At 31.1% G+C, this 22270-nt stretch overlaps 4 protein-coding genes across 4 annotated transcripts; 2 read left to right on the top strand and 2 right to left on the bottom strand.

Annotated features, from left to right (window-relative positions):
• The first annotated feature begins 1111 nt into the window (after positions 1 to 1111).
• On the top strand, positions 1112 to 5532 carry LOC125812193 (E3 ubiquitin-protein ligase MIEL1). Its single transcript, XM_049491717.1, has 12 exons — positions 1112 to 1180; positions 1891 to 1978; positions 2228 to 2284; positions 2382 to 2414; positions 2509 to 2586; positions 2726 to 2769; positions 2866 to 2906; positions 3808 to 3890; positions 3966 to 4057; positions 4157 to 4226; positions 5171 to 5212; positions 5319 to 5532. Exons 1-12 carry the CDS (start codon positions 1131 to 1133, stop codon positions 5442 to 5444), a joined length of 804 nt encoding a protein of 267 aa, XP_049347674.1. The 5' UTR covers positions 1112 to 1130; the 3' UTR covers positions 5445 to 5532.
• A 1778-nt stretch (positions 5533 to 7310) lies between these two features.
• On the top strand, positions 7311 to 8852 carry LOC125812185 (UDP-glucosyltransferase 29-like). The gene has a single exon (XM_049491706.1). The coding sequence runs from the start codon at positions 7569 to 7571 to the stop codon at positions 8679 to 8681; it is 1113 nt and encodes a 370-aa protein (XP_049347663.1). The 5' UTR covers positions 7311 to 7568; the 3' UTR covers positions 8682 to 8852.
• Positions 8853 to 10730: 1878 nt separating this feature from the next.
• LOC125812197 (uncharacterized) lies at positions 10731 to 11522 on the bottom strand. The gene is made up of 2 exons (XM_049491722.1): positions 11218 to 11522; positions 10731 to 11093 (listed from the first exon to the last, which is right to left on the bottom strand). Exons 1-2 carry the CDS (start codon positions 11518 to 11520, stop codon positions 10731 to 10733), a joined length of 666 nt encoding a protein of 221 aa, XP_049347679.1. The 5' UTR covers positions 11521 to 11522.
• A 1847-nt stretch (positions 11523 to 13369) lies between these two features.
• LOC125812199 (CASP-like protein 1E2) lies at positions 13370 to 15691 on the bottom strand. The gene is made up of 2 exons (XM_049491724.1): positions 15414 to 15691; positions 13370 to 14067 (listed from the first exon to the last, which is right to left on the bottom strand). Exons 1-2 carry the CDS (start codon positions 15653 to 15655, stop codon positions 13725 to 13727), a joined length of 585 nt encoding a protein of 194 aa, XP_049347681.1. The 5' UTR covers positions 15656 to 15691; the 3' UTR covers positions 13370 to 13724.
• Between the last annotated feature and the right edge of the window lie 6579 nt (positions 15692 to 22270).

The raw sequence follows: 22270 nt of genomic DNA, 5'->3' as shown, positions 1-22270 counted from the left end.
CCTCTGATTGAGAATGAAAAAATACTGACCACTTAATTATACTAATTATAGTTAATGAGCATATTAAGGGATCATCTCCCAATGCTAGATCAACCAATAGAGATCACCATGTGATATGACTGTCAGCCAACTACACTTGTTTGTGTAAATGCCAAGAAATAGTTACTCTTAAATCTTTTGTTTTACTCATTGCATTCCCATTTGCTAATAATGCCGGCGCCTGTCCTTTTGTCTCCCATACCCCACCCCCACGCACGTTATCCCAAAATTGTAGCATATCCACTTATTTCCATTTTTGGTATCCCCATATCTTATTTTAATCTCAATTATTCATCCCCATAAGATAAGAAAATGTGTCCACTTGACTACAAGACATTTTCAGATTTATTCAACTTTGGGGTTTGAGCTATAACCACCCTTCCATTTTTAGTATTTTTATTATTATTTCTACTACTTCCTCACTTCCATTTATGTGGTACTTGATTACCTGGATTTTGATTATGATTTTAAATTCAACCTAACATACATAAATATAATTTAAAAGAAAAGAAAATGTGAAGTCATAACTTTATTAAAAAATAAATTCTATTTTAATTTAAAAATTATAATACTAACAAACTTATATTAATAATTTATTTTAGATAATATCGAAAATTACATGAAATCATATGAAGTAAATGTTGAGAGTAAGAAGGAAATGAAATATAATTAATAATAAAAATATTTAAAAAAAATTAAAATAATAAAAAAGAATTTAAAACAATAAAAATAAAAATACATTAAAACGAAAAAATTAAAAATAGAAATAAAAGAAAGAAATTAAAAGCATGCTCACAATTACATGTCAACCAAATATGACAGAAAATATAATTACACCAATTACGTCAAATTCAATTACCAATATTACGTTCCAAACATTGCCCTTAATAACATGGTCGCAATTTTTAAATTCCCAAAGTATAAGTGGGTCTTTCCAGTTGAGAAGATGGTAGTATTACTCTTTGTACTTTGATTGCACTTTGGGTTTTGAGCCATTTTTTTCTCCACCACCCACAGCTTTCTTCTCTTTCTCTTCTTCTATTTTCCATAAGGTGGGTGGTGGTGTTGGTGTAACTATTTTCTCTGCAAAAATGGAAGGTTGTTGCAATGAACGCCTTGATTTTGGCAAAATGGGTTATGGGTACCATCTCTTTTTTTATATTCATGTTCAATACTAGTATCTAAATATTTTCCCTTTTTCATGTTTATTTATTGCAGGTGAGATGATCTGATATGATTTTTTTTAAAACTGTTTGATTATGTGGAATTTTATGTATTGAGGGCGATCTGATTGTGTTTTAACTCTTTTAGATGCTAAACTCATATAGTTAATTTAACGTCTAACTTGAGTAGTGTAGGTGAATCAACATTCAAACTTTCTTATCAGTGTAAGTTTCAATCTAAGTTTTGCATTGGTGTCTATCTTCAAGTAGATTTCTTCTAGTTGATTTGTCATCTTGCTCATTCAGTTAACAGTTACTCCCTCCGTCTCAATTTATGTAACATTTTTCGTTTTTCGAGACTGAAATAATTTAAGTTTTACTGAGAATTTGCATATGAAATTTATATGTTTGTAAACTACTAAAAGTTAAGTCACAATAATTGACAATTCAAAATATTTAAAATATATATGAAAGATAAGACTTGTTTCAATTTCGAAATCCAAAATGTGCCACATAAATTGGTACAGAGAGAGTATTATCTTAGAAAGTTAATTTCTTCGAATAATCATTTTCTGAGATAATAACTATCAGTTGAATCAACACAAATTTCTTCTATATCTCAATTATCTGCCTTTTAGTGTTTCTTCTTACAGTCTCTTAGTTGTCCTGATTTTGGATTTTTTGATAGATGCAAGCACTATAGGAGAAGATGCAAGATTAGAGCCCCTTGCTGCAATGAGGTCTTTGACTGCAGACATTGTCACAATGAAGCCACGGTAACTTACTTGCTCGTGACTTCTTTTATGTTACTCCCTCTGTCCCAAATTTATGTGGCACAATTTGTATTTCGAGTCAAACCTTTTAATTTTGACATGGAATCTTTTGAAATAAAATTTACATATTTGGAAACTAACATTAAAATATTATGGTTGATGAAAAAACTCTCGAAATCCAGAAGTTGTCACATATATTGGGAGGGAGGGAGTATCTGTCTAATGGAAGTTAATCTGTGTGTGTTTCAACAGAGCATGTTGCGTAAGATTTTTGATAGGCATGAACTAGTTCGACAAGATGTCACACAGGTTATGTCTCTACTATTTCCATTTCCAGTTATTCATCTGTTACATTTAATTGTTGAAAGTTTCTGATAATGAGATATGTGTTCTTTGGGTATTTCAGGTCATCTGCTCAGTTTGTGATACCGAACAGCCAGTACGTGTTGTCGTTTGACTTGCATTCACACCTTCTTTCTCTCGTTGGTATTGCTTGAGTTGATGCTACAATGTCTTTTTCTATTTCAATTCAGGTTGCTCACGTTTGTACGAATTGTGGTGTCAATATGGGGGAATACTTTTGTGAAGTCTGCAAATTCTATGATGATGATGTAATATACTGTGCCTTTTACTAATATGTGATTAACTTGTTTACGTCTGAAACGCGGCGATGTCATAATTATTTTTGGGGCTTAGACCCTTTTAGCCATTACATTGCCGAAATACTTATGCTGGACTCCCCTGTTACAGATAGACAAAGGGCAGTTTCATTGTGATGATTGTGGAATCTGCAGGTTAGTTTACAAACATTTATATCGCTGGGAATTTGTTGATTTATGTGGTGAATATCTTCTATTTTCAAAGTTCCCTAACATGTTTTCCTTGCACAGAGTTGGTGGTCGCGAGAACTTCTTTCATTGCAACAAGTGTGGTGCGCATCACAACTTTTTAACATTTTTATTCAAAGCTTTGTGGAAAATTCTTGTTCTTTCTCTCATGTGTTTCTTTAATATTTTCGTCACTAACATGTTAATTAATCAATGAGATATTCTTGAGACTATACTATGTAACTCCAATTGGTTTAGTCTTGTTTGCTATTTTTCCTAATAATTACTCTCTATCAACCGGTGTTTTGTGGGGGTGAAGAAAGGATTATAAGTAATTAAAACTTAATGATCATGATCTGAATAATCAGGTTCCTTTTCTTATAACATAGTCTTAAAGGACTGACTAGGAAGGATATATAGCACATCTTAGTGCAGCTGCATTTTCTTTATTCAGCTTCCTCTTCTAATTCTCGTCCTGCTTCTTGATCTGGGAGTATCCAGACCTATCTTCTTAGTTAGAAGGAATGTAGTTTTGATTCTTTAACGTTATGATTTTATTTTACACTTTTAGAGGCATTATTGTTGATTGTTAAGTGATGATACCCTCGATATCACATGTAATATAAACTTCACATTAAGATTCTCTTTAATTTGTTGTTTTTCTCCCTTCAAGTAGTGGAATGTAGGAGTGTTGTCCTCAGTGTTTTGATACTTTATTCAGTTGGCTTATTGAACATACCTGTTGTCATGACTAAATTTTTTCTTTCTTATATAATTGGTTAGACAATGCAAATAGAGAATCTATAGTAAGAGAAGTGAGCAAAGCCTTCCGATTTTAATTTACATTGCTCTCTTAGGAAATTTGTCAATCGTATGGTGAAAATATCACTTTCTTCTTTCTAATTTAGTGTTGCACAAAGTGGACATTCACATAATGTTGTGGATTCTTTTGTTGTTTTGTTTCTACATTTGCTTCTTCACCTATTTCTGGCTTTCATTCTGCAGACTCTTGTTATTCAGTTAGTCTGCGTAATAACCACTTGTGCGTGGAGGACTCCATGCGGCATCATTGTCCCATTTGTTATGAGGTACGTTACATACCCCTGTGGATCTCGCCTTTGAATGTTCTTGTCATTCATAATGCTCTAATTCTTCAAGTGCAGTTTCTATTTGATTCTCTGAAAGACACAACTGTAATGAAATGTGGACACACAATGCATACAGAATGCTACCACGAGATGATAAAGCGTGACAAGTAATCACTTAGTATTTATCTATTTATGTTGTTTTTTGAGTCTTGTTCGATTGAATAACAAGTTTTTTGCTAACTGACTTCCATTTATTTTAAACTAAGATACTGCTGTCCGATATGTTCTAGATCAACTCTAGACATGACCAAAGCTTGGAAAAGAATGGATGAGGAGGTAGGTTTAAACATTTATTCTCCGAGGGTGCATCTCATCATAGAATTGCTTGCATGCTTAGTGAACTTTTTCATGGATGATTTCTGTTTTATACGTATTCTAAAACTACTTTTGTTTTAAAGGAATCTGATCTAAGAACTATAGTGCTATGATTGAAGTCCAATTTCTTGAATCTTGATCAGTACGAAATGCTTAAATTGTCCAATTATTTGAGGATGCATAATCTTTTCATTAAAAATTTTGTGCATGCAAAATCACTTGGGAACTGATCTTCTACTATTCTATGTTCTTCCCGAACATGTGCTAATGCCTATGTTGTGTGGAGCTGGGTATCTTGTATTCGCTGGGATAAAATCTTTCCTCTGCAGGGGGCCTTGTGCAGTAAATCCCCTATGGGCGGTCGTCCCTTGTCCTAAAGTAGTCCCTGCAAAGTTTTTGGGAAGAGGGGTAGTCTTGTGTGTAAGCATAGCATTTTCAGAGGGCTATAAGACCTTTTTTCTCCTCTCTTTTCAGTTAAATAAGTTTGTCTTGGAACAACATTGTTTTTTATTGTTCTATCGTCCACAAAAATCTAGTTGATTATGGTAAAGACTAAAGAGAGTGCCAGTTCACCTTCTTTTTCGAAGGCAAAAGAGGAAAACAAAAGAGAACCCTGACATCTAGTTCTTGCATTTAATGAAAATGTTTGAGTTTTGTCTGCAATGATCATATGCCAAATACAGGATGCATTTTGAACCATGTGGTATGGTTCAGCATAATGCTTAATTCTTTAGCAATTTCAGACTGTTTGTTATTTTGGTTGTTGGGGTTGGGGGGTTAAGTTTTCTCTAATCTTATTTTTCAAGAGTCCTATTTACCTAAAGTTACCAAGTTTCAAAAAAAGAGTCCTATTTACCTAGCTGTATTGAAGTCCTATGCTAAAAGTGAAAATTTCCGTTGTTCAGATTGAAGAGACAATCATGCCTGAGGATCTTAGATATAAGAAGGTACTTCCTTTTCCTTTGACCCCATATTTGTGATGTGTTAGTTATTTTGGGTGTTAATTACAGAGGGCAACCAAGGGCGTTAACTCACCTAACTTGTTACTCGTAGGTTTGGATTCTTTGTAATGACTGTAATGACACAACTGAAGTATACTTCCACATAATCGGGCAGAAGTGCAGACACTGTCAATCATACAACACCCGTATGATTGCACCTCCCGTTCTTCCTCAATAGCAACTTTCTACTCCAGAAAAACTGATTGTTTGTGCTGCTGAAACCTGGTGCAGCGGACGTGAAACAGAAGAAATTTATGGTGTTACCTTCATGATTACTACTATTTATTCTTTGGCGTCATTTCTGCATTATTCATGGCCATTGCAAATTACAACACAACTTCACTCTTTTTGCAATGTGGAAGCATTTGTGACATGATTTTTTTACCTCCAAATTAAAGATGTGAGAGTAAAACTCAAATGAGTTGATTCAGGACTATTTATGCCACCATGTACACATATTGCCATAATATTCCAAGGGACTACTTTTGAGCTACAAAATTGAGAAAGGAACCAATTTATTATTAGTAGTTACCTATTTTGTGGAGTTGATTCCATTTCCTCCAGCAGCAAAATAAAAGGAAGTCTTTGATATTCTCACACTTTCTCTTCTATTCACTTACATTGGTATAATAATCTTAATGCTGAAATCACATCTCTAATATTTCTTGAAAATGATAAAGATGCACCAATGTTAAGAAAGACGAAAAGCATAGCTATAAATGAGTAGTCCTTGCATTTGAATGTACAGGACAGGAGTTAGGAGATACGAGATAGGAGATAGGAGATAGAAGGACTTTGATGTGTTTGTGGCAGGGGAGTGGTTGGTCAAGTGTAGAATACCGTTACACTCACTACTCTTTTGGGACAGTGTATACTGATACGAACTTCGTATATGTATACATTTGTTATATATTAATGTTCAACTATATGTACAATTTAGATCAAGATTAGAGCTGTAGTTGGATGCGTACAAACTGCCCATATACTCAAGTATTAAAGATTTTTAAGGTTGAGTTAGTTACTGGAGTCTCTCTAACATCTGCACACTCTTTCTCTAATGAGATATCCTTAATCTCTATATAGAGGTAATTTGGAATGTTATTTAACACTACATATCTAAACTTAATTATGTAATCCTATTGTGCTTCTGTTTTAGGTAACTTGTAATGATTTCTCCTCACAATAAAAGTTCTTCCCTTTAGAATAAGATCTCTAATTTTACGATGAATATATTTTATGTATCAAACTGTCGTTTTAATCAAAAAAATAACTTGAAAACAGCGTGCCATACATTAGTACATGCTTCTAGCTAACACTATACAGTTGAGACTTGAAGTTTTTCACATTATTGTGCACAGTTGCTCATCTCTGTACACCACACACATATTTCAACTGTGCATAGTACAATGAAACACATGCTTGCTCATCCTTATCGAAAGCAAAAGGCCACAATTCATAGATTTACCAAAAAATATCGAATCCAATGCATAAATTCACCAAGTAAAGTCAAATTCAAACACATGAGCAAGTATTTCAGCAGAAAAGCAAGTGAAAGATGAATATTTTGAAGAATTATTGAAAGCATACCTTCGAAATTCTTGCAGGAATATGAATGAGAAGAACAACAATGGAAACCCTAAATTTGGAGAGGAACAAGCTGGAGAAATAATGGAGAAACAGCGCTCCTTCACTACGTTTGAGGGTGGGCAAGGGCGTAGGCTGGGGTGAAATTCGCTTGTGTTGCGCGTCGACTTCTTTTCCGGAAAATGATTTCCGCCGGAAGTCGTTTTCCGCTGATTTTAGGAAAACAAGTCGTTTAGGAAAATGTTTTCCCAACATTTTATTGCAACCAAACAAAAGAAAATAGGAAAATATTTTCCTCCATACCAAACACACCGTTAAATTCTTTCCTTTATCCATTTCCTCCATACCAAACACACCCTTAAATTCTTTCCTTTATCCATTTAGATAAGTAACAACTTCATTGCTTCCTCTATCCATAAAAAATATCTAAACATAAAAAAAAAAACTTGAGGGAGCTTTTCCATCATGGAGGAAATACAAGACACTAATCCTACAACTTTGAAAGTTCTAATGGTTCCATGGTTAGCTCATGGCCATGTAATCCCTTATTTAGAACTAGCCAAGAAACTCTCCAAAACCAATCTTTTCTTCATTTACTTTTGTTCAACACCTATCATTCTCAATTCCATCAATCAAGAATATCTACCAAAAAACATCCAACTAATAGAATTCCCTTTACCATCATCACCACAACTTCCTAGCCACCAACACACCACCAATGGCGTACCGAAAAAACCTCCTTTCAACGTTGATCCAAACTTTTGGAGAAGCTGGTTCTACCTTTGCCAAGATTCTTGATTCTCTCTCTCCTGATTTGCTTATTTTTGATGGGTTTCAAACATGGGCACCAGAGCTTGCTTCTTCAAGAAAAATTCCTGCCATTCATTTCCTTATCGTTGGTTCTGCTTCCGTATCTTTCTTCTATCACCATTATCTGTATGCTGGCAAAAGAGACTTTCCATTCTCAGGAATTTTCCTCAAGGATTATGAGGCAAAGCAACTCCAACTCACCGCAGAAATGAACATTTCCATAGGACCTAATGTTGCTTTCAATGGGCTGGAAAAATCCCATGAGATCATTTTGATCAACTCTTGTAATGAAATAGAGGGTAAGTATGTTGATTATCTCTCGACTCTAAGCAATAAAAAAGTCGTACCGGTAGGTCCACTTATTCGTGAAATGGAAACAACTACAGAGAATGAAGAGAACTCCAAGATTATCCAATGGCTAGACAAGAAGGATGAGTCCTCTTGTGTTTATGTTTCGTTTGGAAGTGAATATTTCTTGTCCAAAGAGGAAATCGAAGAAATAGCTCATAGTTTAGAGCTAAGTGAATTGAATTTCATTTGGGTACTTAGGTTTCCATTAGGTGATGAAACTAACATTGAAAATGCTTTACCAAAAGGCTTTCTTGATAGAGTTGAAGGAAAAGGTGTCATTGTGGAAAAATGGGCACCTCAAGCAAGAATTCTTGAGCATCCAAGTGCTGGGGGATTCTTATGCCATTGTGGATGGAATTCTATACTAGAAAGTTTACATTTTGGAGTTCCTCTTATAACCATGTCTATGCATTTTGATCAACATACTCATTCAAGAATGACGGTCGAGTTGGGGACAGCTATGGAGGTTGTGAGAGATGATCAAAATGGGAAACTGAATAAAGAAGAGACAGCAAAAGTGATAAGAAATGTGGTGATGGAGAAGAATGGTGGTGAAAATGTGAAGGCAAAGGTGAAAGAATTGAGGAAAAAGATAAGAGAGAAAGGAGAAGAAGAGTTTGATCAAGTTGTTAACAAGTTGTTGGACCTTTCTACCAAGAATAAGCAGTGAACACTTAGTATGACATAAAGGAAGAGCACAAAAATGGAGTTATTTTATTTTCTTTTCTTTTTATGCATGAAATAATTGAAATATACTTTTCTTCTTGTCCTGGAAAAAATCTCTGTGGTGTTTCTCTACTTTCGATTATATGGAAATGATAAAAATGTTTCTGTTGACATTACAGATTGCACTCGAATTTCTTATCTCTTCTACATTGTACTCTTGTCTTTGTCTTCATCCCAAATTCTTCACGATAGATTCCATTTTCCTCCTTTAAAGAAGTAGCTTTTAGTTAGGTGCCTCACAGATTCTGGTCTATCCAATTCTAGTTCAACTGTTCAAGATTGATTACAACGAAATTGATAGTGAAAGACAAGAACATTTTTTTAAAAAGGTTTTTCATTGTTGGATTGTATATTAAGTACAAAAAAAAAAGTAGAAGTGAAGAACCAGAAGATTAATGCTTCAACAACTTCTATAGAACTTAAAGATCAAAGTTAAGGAAGTCCACAAACAGAATTCACTTTAATGACACCTCTTAAGGTCAGCCTGCTAGAAGTTATATATTAGCATATCCATTGGAAAATGAGAACCATACAATAAGTATGACTGTCTAACATCTCATGTCTACCATTGTAGAGGAGTGCCCTGCCTTCTCCGACATTCTTGAGTTTCATAAACCACAACTGATCATGTTCAATTTTACATGGTCTGTGGAAATGGCAATGTCCCGTAACATCTCCTTCAATTCATTCCCAAATTATGGGGGCTACAACTAATGTGTTCTTCCTTTGTATGTTCAAGCATTGAGGAGTTCAATTCCATTCTTCATCCATTTTTCTTAAGGACTATGAGATGCACAAAGCTTCATCGTGTTGAGTCCTCATCAATTCATCTCTTTGATTGCAGAGAGCAATCTACTGAGATCATAATGACAAAAGGTTTTTGGAGAAATTGTTTGTTAGAGACCTTGACACAGATGAATCTTCAGAGATGATCCAATGGTTAAACAAGAAGGATCCCGCTTCAACTGTTCCTTTGAAAGTGAATCTTTTTTGAATACGGAAGATATGAGAGAGATTGCACAAGGACTAGAGCCTTGCAATATCAACTTCATATGGATAATCAAGTTTCCAGTTGGGGATAAAACAAGTATTGAAGAGACACTACCTCAAGACTATCTTGACAGGGTTAGAAGAAGAGGATTAGTTGTGGAGGGATGGGCATCTCATGCTAGAATTTTTGCTCATTGTGGATTTTCTGTAATGGAAAGTATATAAATTTCGGGGTCCCTATTATTGCCATGACACTTCAGTTGGATCAATACATAAATACTAGGCTGGTGGAGTTAGTTGATGTTGGTGTAGATGTTATAAAGGTAGATGATGTGAGGCTTAAGGCACACGAAATAACTAGAGCGATAACATATGTGGTTTTACAGAAGACGGGGAAAGAAGGAAAAAGTTAAGAACAATGGGTGATAAGATCAAAATCAGAGCAGATGAGGAGATTGATAGGGTGATGGCGAAACTCTGTGAGAAGCGACGACAACAACAACAACATACCAAGTGAAATCCCACTTGACAGCAAATCCAGGTACAAAAAAGAAGGATACATGTAAGCAGAACAAAGTCTACCAGAAGGGAGCAAAAACAACAACAAAATAGTGCCATAATCGAAACATAGTAAACAACATACTTACGTCCTCGCAGGAATAAAACAAAGGTCCTCGCAAAGACACTCGAAGTTTTGAGGTTTTATCAAATTCTCAGCTCTCAGGTAATTCCTGATCTACTCGAAATGAAATGGCACATCGAGTTCATGATATGCAGATAAATGAGGATAATACCATCAATTGAAACATAATATACTAAAATAAAAAAAATATGTTCCTTCTGTAACATTTGTGTTTTGATTTCACTTTTTTCGAATTCAATCCAATACATCTGTTGAACTATTCGTATGCATTTCCTATAAATACATAATCAGCAACAACACAAAAAAGATCTCGAAAAACTTCATCCATCAACCAATGCCTATAAATCACAAAACACAATTCTAAAAAAGAAGCAATTCTCTCCGAATAGTCTCTACGATATTACTCTCATTATTTCCTATCATTACTGTGACTGTCAATGTTGTTAGCTGATGGTCACTTACAGAGATATTAGCAGCCAAAACCTCAGCCTGATGCTTGTCAAGAACCGAGAAGATGTTAGTCATCAGTCCTTGTGTGAGCTGAAATTGGATCCCGAAAAATGCTAATCCTTTCGAGACAGTAGCATTAACAGAAGAAACCCTGTTTCTGCATTGAGATAAAGCTGGTTTGTACACCACTAATGACTTCTTCAACCTCAATATTTCTTCCTCAAGACATTTGATGTAATCTGTAGATTCCGCCACAATCTTCTCTCTCGTCGCCTGAAATTTTCAAATCAATTTACATTGCAATTCCAAATCAGTTGGGTACTTCTATATGAATCCTCTACGAAATTGAACAAAAAAGAGTTCGAATCTGAAGCAAATTATAATAGATATATATGACCTTATGTATGTGGGAGATAGTTGGGACTAAGGATTGAAGCAGAGAGTACAACTCAGCCATTTTCCCTCTTCTGTTACGTTCCTTGTGCATAGTATCATCAGCAAGAGGAGCTTCTTTTTTGTGCCTCTTATTCCCATTTGATGAACTTGTACCCATCTCATTAATGGTGGAAAAATCTGTCAATGGCGGCATGAAAGCATCTTTATATCCTCCCATAACACCCATAAATAATCTCTCAATTTCTTCCTCTTCTGCTTCTTCATTCATCATCATCTCTTGCCACATTTCTACACTCTTTTTCATCACACAGCCACTACTATTACTGTATCAATGGAGTATATGTATATGTATATATATATATACATATAGGCCTCCCCACCCCCACCCCCTACCCCCAACAAGACGGTTACAAGATATTTGCAGTTTTGCACCAACGAATGATCATATTTTGATTCTGTTGCAGTTAAAAATTTTCTTCTGTGTATATCTGTTGCATGGTGATTGATCACTTGGTTGAATCTCAGCTGTCCATTATTTGATCAACGGTGATGATTGTCCTAAGGATTTACAAGATTTGCTGGTTTGTTTACAGTGTAAAATTTCTGCTCAAACAAACATTCAAGTGGGGGTAATAGGGGTAGGGGGGGGGGGGGGGAGTGGTACTTGGGCTGTAAGAAAAGTGAAACTTTTATACTCTCTCCACTCCAGCCAATAAGAAATGGAGAATAATGTGAAGTGAAATGATATCATTCTTGAAATAAAATAAAATTAAAAATTAGTCATATAAAATTATTAAAAGTACAAAATATCACTCTTTATATAAGATGAAAGCTTTTTAAGTTGAGAATGTTTAATCATGAAAATTGAATTAGTTTGAAGTTTTTATACATCAGATATGGGTAAGTTTAGAGCTGTCAATATGGGCTAGGCCCGTTGGGTCGGCCTGATCTAACCCGTGATTTTATAGGGCTAGACTATGATTTTTACAGCCCATTTAAGAAAATAGCTTTTTAGCTCGGCCTGAATAAGCTTGCCGATTTGTGAGGCTTGAGAAATATGGATAGGGCTGGTCCATGGGCCAAATAAAAATTAATTAAAAATAAAAAAAATAAAAAAATAAAATAGGGTATTAAAAATAACAAGAGTCTAAACTCAAAATCTGTTTAAAGTTTGAAATATTACAATTTAAATACAAATTATGTACTACATAAAATTAAAATTCCCTAAAATTTCTAGGGAATCACTACATAGGCCGTAACCTATGAAATATTGTCATAGTTTTTGTGTTTTATTATGATCATTGGAAAACAATTAGATTAATATTTCTATTTATGTTTTTTACTTGAAATCAAACTTAATAAATATTATAAAGATAATTTTATTTGTGGATTTGATTAACAAGTAGTAACACGAACACCATGTAATATTGTTTTGTCAATATTTATGATAATATTTTTAAATTTAAAAAATTATAAAAAATATACTTTTAAAAAAAGAGGGCTGACCCGTAGCCCACGTACTTGTGGTCTGGGCCGACGATTTTCTAGCCCACACCAAAATGGGCTAACCCAACCTAGACCTTCAATTTTCAAAGTCTGTATGGGTTAACCCGAATGGAGTAGACTAGCCCATATTGATAGCCCTAGGTAAGTTCTTTGCCCCTTAAAAGTTTGTTTAGTACCTAGTCCATTATAAAATCAGTTCTAAATTAAATTGAAAGGGTCAACTTCATAACTTAAAACTTACAACACCAATGATGATGTAAAGTTATTTAAATTAACGGTCTGTTTCGTAAAACAACAATAAAAAATTGGATTAATCATTTTTATTAACCCTGAATTTGCATTCTCATTTTGAGTAATCCATCTAAATTGAGTGAAAGATTTATTTATTTATTTAAATGTTGCTGCAAGATTTGTTATTGATAAAACAATTTCATCGAGTGTACCGGATAAAATAATTTCACACTTAATCTCAAAATTATTATCTTTTATCTAACCAAACCAAACATGCAACACCTTAAGTATAAAATGTCAAAGTTGTGACTTGTTTGAACATCATAAAATATGTGTGCAATTGAAATCTATTTATTTTATATATACAGAGTTAAGTGGGAAACAGGGAGGCCATTCAATTAGTGTGATCATTTGGATTCAAATTTGCAACTTATGACTTTGTAATTCAAATTGTAACATCAAGATCATTATATTACATTATGGTATCCTTATGATAAAAAGATTAATATATGATGATGTAATTAAAATCACACTTCCAATTTCAAGAATATACAAAAATTAAACAAATTTAATAAAGCTACTATATTTACTGAAACCAGAAATGCAACACACTTAGGTCTACAAATGATGATTTACCAAACACGCAAGTATTAATTAAATTTAAGAAAACACCATAGCCTAGTTATCTAATACAATACAATAAAACTTCGTATGTAGAAAGACTATTTTACAAGACAAATACTTTTTAACAATAGTGTTCGAACCAACTTGCTAATGACGCCTGTTCTTATGGAGGTTCAACATAGCAAACAACACCAACAACAAAAACAATATAGAACCAACGAGTGAAATGACAACTGCCGCCGCAACTTGTCCACAAAATTTACCAAACACGTCGCACACCTTGTTCCACCGGACGTGGGTGTTCCCTTTGTATCCGATGAGGCCGACAGCCGCGGCCGCTCCGACACTGGAGTAGAGAAGAGCCATCATGATGAGGTCGAAGAAAATGATTGTTAGAGAGAGGCATTTCGCTTTTCCTTTATTTGCCAATGAAAGGACTAAGGAGATAACTGCATATGCACATGCAATTGCATTCACAATCACAAAGTACCTGAAATTTATTTTAAAATTTACAAAAAATTAATAATCATTAATTATATAATATTAACACTCTTGTTTTAATCACATAGTAATATTTAATTAAAATTTTGATTTTATCTAGTAGCTAGGCTCAATAGGGAAGCATCAATTTGACCCAAATCAAAACTAGTTTTGAGTCAAAAACGGTACAAGAAATATTTATACCGTCTACACCAATCAAAACACTTTAAAAATAATAATAATGAAAATTTACCAACTATATAATAAATTATATAAACCCAACTAACATTTCATTCTCAACGATAATATTAATATGAGTCACTATCTTCCAATAACATTTGTAATTAATAGGGAGTAGAAAAAGTCTAATTTAGGTAGGCAAGATATTTGTTGCCATCACATATTTTTGCCTGTCGACGATCTAACTGCCAATTCATTTACTTCTTGCCAAAACAAACACAAGTCTTATTTAACCTTCACGGACCACTTCACTACCCAGCAAGCTCCGGCTCGAAAGCAAGAAGCAAGGGCGTACTTCCTCCGTTTCATTTTATTTGACCTTTATATTAAAAATGTAATTTTTTTACTTATTCAATTTATTAAATTGAGATTTTTTTTTTCAATATTATCTTTATTACTCCCTCTATTTCATATCAATTAAATTTGTGAGAAGAAAAGACATAATTTAAACTCATATTTTTCACTATTGTCCTTTCTAAAATAAAAAATATAATTTTGTAAGTAATGCAATTTATCTCTTAGAAAGTATCGCACTTCATTAAAAGGAAAGGGAAAATATGGAAAAAAAATTCAAAACATTCATCTTGAATTTTGAACAATTCAATTATTTCGAACAATAAAAGAAGTCTCAAAAAATTCAATTAATATGAAATAAAAAGAGTATAAATAATAACATAAAATGATAGTAGCAGCCAAATATAAATTCTGGAAACAGAATTAATAAAATTAATTTAGTAAAATAAATCTCCAATATATATATTTTTTAAAAATGGCGAGAGTATTGCCTCTTGCATCTTTTATTCATGAGATTTACCTAAAGTATAATTACATATACAAAATTAGCTTATAGTAGCAAAAATAACTTGTCATATTTGTATTTCTTTTAGATAAAAAATATCATAATACCAAACGAAAGATACTCCCTCCGTTGTTCTCTTAGAATTTCAAAAGTCAAACAAATTCTTTTTTACCGTAATATTTTCATCGTCTTTTAAAAATTATCAATTATCATCCCTTATAATACTTTCATATAATTTCCAAACACATAAAATTCTATTTCAAAAAATAAAAATAAAAATTTCATATCTGAATTCACGATCAAAATTAAATGCTTACACAAAGGCGGACATGTGACTCCACTTAGCGGAAGCCGGAACATTGATAGGCGGCAAAGTTGGTACCAATTGGACAGGCACTAGCTCATTTTGTTTGCTAACTCCAAGCACAATGGCAGCCACAAGTGTTAGTACAAATGCCAAAAATCTCAAGACAAAATCATTCCCTCTTATGGTTTGCTTATTAGCAATCCCAATTTCTTTTGCAACACCTCCTCCGTTTGTATAACTTTCTGTCTCCATAATATTATAATTATAATCAAGATAAGCTATAATAAAAAAAAAAAGTGAATATGGGAGGTGTTGTTATTGAAGGTGATGAAGGGTTTATATATAGTAGATAGAATGTCAAGTGGGGATACAAAATAAGGTATGTAGAAATTAAAATATGTGTGAAAAAGAAGCTAGTGCCTAATTGTATATATGACTTTTTTGGCTTTATTATTAGATTAGTGGCTCGACGTGTGAGGTTTTGGGTTGGAGATAACACGGTGGAATATAAAATTATATTAACAATATAGAAACAAATGAAAAATTCACAGTTTAATCTACAATTTTTGACTCATTTTATATCATATAGTATTAGAAGGTTGCTTTCCTAATTTGTATCAAATACACGAGTACAAATTAGTTGAGTAATTATATACTATCTATAAGAAAAAAAATATTAATTGAAATTCTCTTATATATAAGAGGCTATAAGCACACAACTATGATACAATATGTTTGTTTGAGCTTTGTGCTTGTAGCCGAAGGCGCGGGTGTGGGGGCCATATAGTATTCTTTTCGTTTTGATTTATTTGTTTTACCTTTTTTTTTAATTATTATGTTATATATTTGAAAATTATGTTAAAAGTACTGTAAATTACAATAATGAATAACTTAATATGTTCAGTACATATATAAGTATTATAAATCATAATAATTGAGACTGGTCGACCCTTGAAATTCTAACAGTGTTACATAAATTGAAATAGAAAGAGTAATAAATATTTTATTTGAAAATTACGTAAAAAGTATTATAAATTATAATGATTAACAATATAAAATATTTAAAAATCATTGAAACAATAAGATAACGTATATATATTATTTGAAAATATCATAAAAATTATTATTAATCATAATAATTAACAACTTTAAATATTTTAAAAAATAAATAAAAAATTTAATTGACAATATCATATAAATTAAAACAAAGAAAGTAACATGTATTGAACTCATACGGACACAACCTTTCCTATCCAAGTATAAATAAACTATATGTATACCCTATTTAATGTAATATTAGTATAATTATCCAATTAAAGGGTTGTATAGAACCTTTTTTCGGACTATAGTGTAATTTAATACACAGGGAGATGCCGATCGGCTAGCTGTATGAATAAGTTGGAAAGAAAACCAATTAATATTTAATGTAGGCCACATATGACGTTCACATTTATTTTTTTGCATTTACGTTACAAGAGATCTTTTTGACTATTCTAAAATTCTAATATTATCACATATTTTGACAACTGGAAATTGCAATAGTCTGTACTATTCTATTTCCTCTCGATTAATTTGTTCGTTTGATTTTGGTATAGCAGAATATTTAAAAAAGTTGTTATATACACAAATTTAAATATATATATATATATATATATATTAGGGATAAGAGTCTGAAAAATATCTCAATTTTGGTCGAATTTGTTGTTGCGATATTAAACTTTCATGAGGACCTATTACCTCCCTAGACTATTTAATACCGTATTTTAAACATATATATTTGTCCACGTGGACATAAAAAATAATGCAAAATTATAAATAGTAATGTGTCCACGTGGACACATATATACCTTTAAAATACACTATTAAATAGTTCAGGGAGTAAAAAATACGGTATTAAATAGTCTAGGGGGTAATAGGTCCTTATGAAAGTTTAGTATCGCAACAGCAAATTCGACCAAAGTAGGAATATTTTTCAGACCCTTATCCCTTAATTTTGTGATGTTAAATAAGGTACATGCTAGAGTTAAAAATTTAAAAAGTTGTCAAAAAAATAAGATAAATAAATTAAAATAGATATTTTTTTACGATATTTCGGAATAGATTAGCAGTAATGTCGTATTAATTACATCAGCGGTCATGCTTGACATTTCACTTTCCGTTATTATTATTAGTTGACAATAAATATAATAAAGAAAAAAAACGCCAACTTTGATTATGAGTTATGGAGCATAATACTTCTCTGTTTAGCTCTTTTTTAAGAACAACGATGAATGAGTGAAATTAAATTGATACTAACACCGTTTTATATTGGATGAACATCTTAATCACTTAATAAATCAGAAAAGAGTTAATTAATTTGTCATTGCTGATATATATGATAAAAAAAACATATATTAAACTCTTATATTAAATCCAACAATATCATAAAAAGAGATAAAAGGATTATTTTCACTTATTGGTACTAAGCGTTACACAAACTACTTTAGAATAATAATAAAATCATGAAATTACATTTTGTCAATCAAAATAATTTACTTTATGATTAGTGATGTCACAAAAACACTAACTTGCACATGCAGTAGAAGATAAAGGTTTACTCTATTTTTATTTTAACGTTGATATTTTTGGAGTCTCTAATCGTAGGTGTGGGAACCAATAATACCACAATATTATGGGTGATAAAATGTACAATTCCTTATTTGATCTTAACGAAAATATCTTTACTTGAATCGATATTAAATACTCAATCTCTTAATTTTCAATTTTGGGAATTTGGTAATATTACGATTTTATTCTTTAAATTTGTTAAATTTAATGCTTTGAAAAATGTGTTAGATGATAAATAATATTTAATAGCAAGGGTAAAATAGACACAAAAGATAAATTATCTCTTGATTTTCTAAATTGGACAAATATTGTTGAACAACTATTTTTAGTATAATGAACAATTATTGTTGGACGAAAGAAGTACTCTCTCTGTCCCTAATTACTTGTCTACTTTTCCTTTTTTAGTTGTCCCTAATTACTTGTCCATTTTGACAAATCAAGAAAGGACAATTTTTTTTACCTATTATACCCTCAATTAATTACTTTGAAAAATGTAGAACTTCTTGAAAATCTTAAGTTTTTAATTTATTCACTTCATAATTAATAGGGGTAAAATGGTAAATTCACTATATCAATTATTGTATTCTTAATAGATATGTCAATTCAAAATTGGACAAGTAATTAGGAACAAAGGGAGTATGTGTAAACAGATACAAATGACTATATATAACATCAATTTTTCAAATGATTTTGTAATTCATTTTTATGTTATAATAATAATATCAAAACTTTTACGTAGTGAAATTAACCACGTGATATAAAAAAGCAATATCATAAAAAATTTGAGATGAAGATGATTTATTGAGTTGATTAGGAAAAATGTTAAAAGGAAGAGACAAGAGGGACCATTTTATATGAATGTCACTTTAATGCTGCGCAACGACTAGAAAGGGACAATGAATACAAGCTGGGAAAGCTCAACATAACTATAACATCTATTTATTTATTTTTTGGTAAAATGTGGTTGAAATGCTAGTCAGGGCGGGGCGGATCTAACCGTATAGCGATGAAAAATTACATTATTTATATTAGATAGTTTTTAATTTTATTTATATATATATAAAGAAAATTCAAATTTCCTAAATCCAAAAATATTAGAGGTTGGTTCAGTGATTGTATGATTCAAAATGTATTTTAAGTTTTCAAGTTCAAATTCAAACACTCTATTTTTTATTTTTTATTTTAATTCTTATGTGAAAATTCTAAATTCGTGACTATTATTAATGATCTTGTATTTCATTGACAAACTAGTGGCGTCATTTAGGGTTGAGCATAAAATACCGAGAATCAATTTGAAATTTTTGATAATTTGATATTCGGTAATTTGGTATTCGATCGATATGGTATTCAGGGAGTAAACTTTTAGAATTACGGTATTCGGGAATTTGTATGAAACATTAGTACTACTTGATATTCAGTATTTTCTGAATATCGAATTATTTACTTAATGAAGATCATATATCAACATATCTATTTTTTATTAATACAAGTTCAAAGAGAAAGTTAAAGACTAAAGATAAACAACCCAAATACTTATATGTCTTTTAGTCGTGCCAAATTGCTTTTCTTGATCTTCTAATATATTGTGCCTCCACATAGAAAAATAGATATAATTGGAGCAATAGTATTAACTTTATAAAACAATCAACTACTACTTCAATATAGAATTATCGAATATCATACCGAATCGAAGTTTGATTTACTGATTACCGAATTACCAAATCAAAATCTAAAATTTTAACTACCAATTACCAAATAATCGAACCTGAAATTTGAAAATTCTAAACAAATAGCGTCAGTTGATCAAGAATATTGCAAACACTTCTTAATTACCAACGAAGATTGTGGTGGAGTGGTAAGTACTCATTCATTCTTAATTAAGAGGTCTCAGGTTAGGTAAAAATGTAATACTCCCTCTGTCCCTAATTACTTGTAATTTTTCCTTTATATTTGTCCCTAATTACTTGTCCATTTTGACAAATCAAGAAAGAACAATTTTTTTTTACCTATTATACCCTCAATTAAATAATTAATTACTTTGAAAAATGTAGAACTTTTCATCCACTTCATAATTAATAGGGGTAAAATGGTAAACTCACTATGTCATTAATTATTTTCTTAATTGATGTGTCAATTCAAAAGTGGACAAGTAATTAGGGATAGAGGGAGTATATGTTTATATAGTTATTGGACAAAAAGAGTTTTTTGTGGCCCGGAGCGCTTTACCACCTAATGTGGGACTTCCCAATGCGAATCTAAATTTAATTGAACTTCATCGGTAAAAAAACACTTCTTAATTAAGGAAGATATTTAATACCAGCATTGATTATAAAGTAAGGGTTGATTTGAAAGAAGAAACGAAACTTAACAATTTTTTTAATACATCAAATATTTAAAAAAAATTATTATGCTAAAACCACAAATATCTCATGAGGAAATAGAATTTTACACGAAAGAGTCTTCAATACTTATTGTGAAAGGGACGAAGAGATATATTAATCCCAGCATTTTATTTTACTTATTCAGTATATTAATGATAATTTTTCATTTTATTTAATCACTCTAAAAAATTAGGAAGATTAATTATTTTTCCCGAAAACCATTATTATTAAGTAACATTTTCTCAAATTTCAGTATATATGTAGTACTTAGATTAAGTTTTTAAGGGAAAAAGGTAAAAAATGTCCTTAAACTATGTGAAAGGAATAAAAATGCTCTTCGTTTATATATAGTTTGGTCCAAAGATCCCCTTGCCGTCAATACTTTGGTTCAAAAATGTCCTTATTGTTATTTAATGGGTCAAAAATACTCATTTTCCAAATAAATATATTATTTATTTTCTTTTTAACACATTCTTTTTTCTAATAATATTTTTTTAAGTTATGAAATGTTTATCTTACTTCAATTCAGAAAAAAAAAATGAAAATATTTCTTATTTTTTTTATAATTATTTTTTATCGTTAAATAAATATAAATTAATGGTGGATATATTATGATATTTTATATATGACATATATTATATGTCGAAAGGGTACATGAAATTATTTTATTTTAATTGATAAAGGAAGATTAAGAAGAGAAAAAATATTTCCTACATTTTTGTTTGTTAAAGTGATTTTAAAAGAACATGGTTCTTTTTAATATTTTAATTAGGAAGTTTATGTGTTTAAAAAGGAAAAATAATAATATAATTATTCAAAAAAGGGCATTTTTGACCCATTTAGTAACTATATGGGCATTTCTAGACCAAAGTATTGACGATAAGGGTATTTTTGAGCGAAACTATAAACGGAGAGCATTTTTATTCCTATCACATAATTTAAGGACATTTTGACCATTTTTCCAATTGTTAAAAGGAAAATTGAATAATTAGCAAATCAATTAATTAATTAGTGCTTGTAAAATGAATATTGTATATGTAAAATGGAATAGAGGGAGTGTCCTCAATTGATTTAGACTAATGATTTAGTACGTTCTCCATTTTATTTTATTAATAACTCATCTATTAAAAATAGATATTTTTATTTAAATATATTAATTAATTATTTTTTTAAAGAACATTATAAAAACAAAAGTTAAGCAAATATAAAACTGAGAAAATAATTAATTTGTCGTCGTGTTTGACCATTAACCACATATTCTGGTCAACTATTTGATTTGTAAGGCTTTTAATACACATATTTTTTCACACGATGGAGTACAAAATATCAATTTCCCATGCCTTATCTCTACATTTTGGTCGCCGTATTCATACACACAAATTAAATATTAAATACGAATCATAATAATATATTTTATCATAATTTTATATGTGAATTTTTTGAAGAAGATAGTGTATATGCAATCATCGAGAGTTAATTTGATTAGCTTTTATATTTAAATTTAATAACATTTTGATACTTTAAAATTAAAATTTAGAGATCTAAAAATTATATGAAAAGTATTGTGAATTAAAATTTAATTATTTTTATGTGATGAAAAATATATCGTAAAATATTGATAAAAAATTATACTGTTTAATTCTAAAAAAATTATGACAAGTAAAAGAGAATGTATTTATCTCAACATAATATACTATAGGAGGTGAGGGTGGAAGGTAGCGGTGTGGAATGATGGATGGAGGCCATGGGTGAGTAGAACAAAATTAATATGAAATACTACTTGTGATTTTTTTTTTCTATTTTAGTTATAAAATCATTTTTTTCATTTCAAAAGAGCTTATTTTTGTAAAGAAAATATTATTCAAAAACTTTAATCAAT

This window comes from Solanum verrucosum, unplaced genomic scaffold (assembly GCF_900185275.1).
Source record: "Solanum verrucosum unplaced genomic scaffold, falcon-dt-bn FXZP01000115.1, whole genome shotgun sequence".
NCBI lineage: Eukaryota > Viridiplantae > Streptophyta > Magnoliopsida > Solanales > Solanaceae > Solanum > Solanum verrucosum.
This window is presented reverse-complemented; position numbering and strand designations above follow the sequence as displayed.

Bases quoted from the DNA above. Each gene is read 5' to 3' on its own strand.
- LOC125812193 (XM_049491717.1), top strand. From the start codon at position 1,131: ATGGAAGGTTGTTGCAATGAACGCCTTGATTTTGGCAAAATGGGTTAT. The intron at 1,181-1,890 runs GTACCATCTCTT...ATTTTTTGATAG, and splicing joins TTTGGCAAAATGGGTTATGG to ATGCAAGCACTATAGGAGAA. The intron at 4,058-4,156 runs GTAATCACTTAG...TTTTAAACTAAG, and splicing joins GAGATGATAAAGCGTGACAA to ATACTGCTGTCCGATATGTT.
- LOC125812185 (XM_049491706.1), top strand. From the start codon at position 7,569: ATGGCGTACCGAAAAAACCTCCTTTCAACGTTGATCCAAACTTTTGGA.
- LOC125812199 (XM_049491724.1), bottom strand. From the start codon at position 15,655: ATGGAGACAGAAAGTTATACAAACGGAGGAGGTGTTGCAAAAGAAATT. The intron at 14,068-15,413 runs GTAAGCATTTAA...AATAAATTTCAG, and splicing joins AGTCACATGTCCGCCTTTGT to GTACTTTGTGATTGTGAATG.
- LOC125812197 (XM_049491722.1), bottom strand. From the start codon at position 11,520: ATGAAAAAGAGTGTAGAAATGTGGCAAGAGATGATGATGAATGAAGAA. The intron at 11,094-11,217 runs GTCATATATATC...TGAAAATTTCAG, and splicing joins CTATCTCCCACATACATAAG to GCGACGAGAGAGAAGATTGT.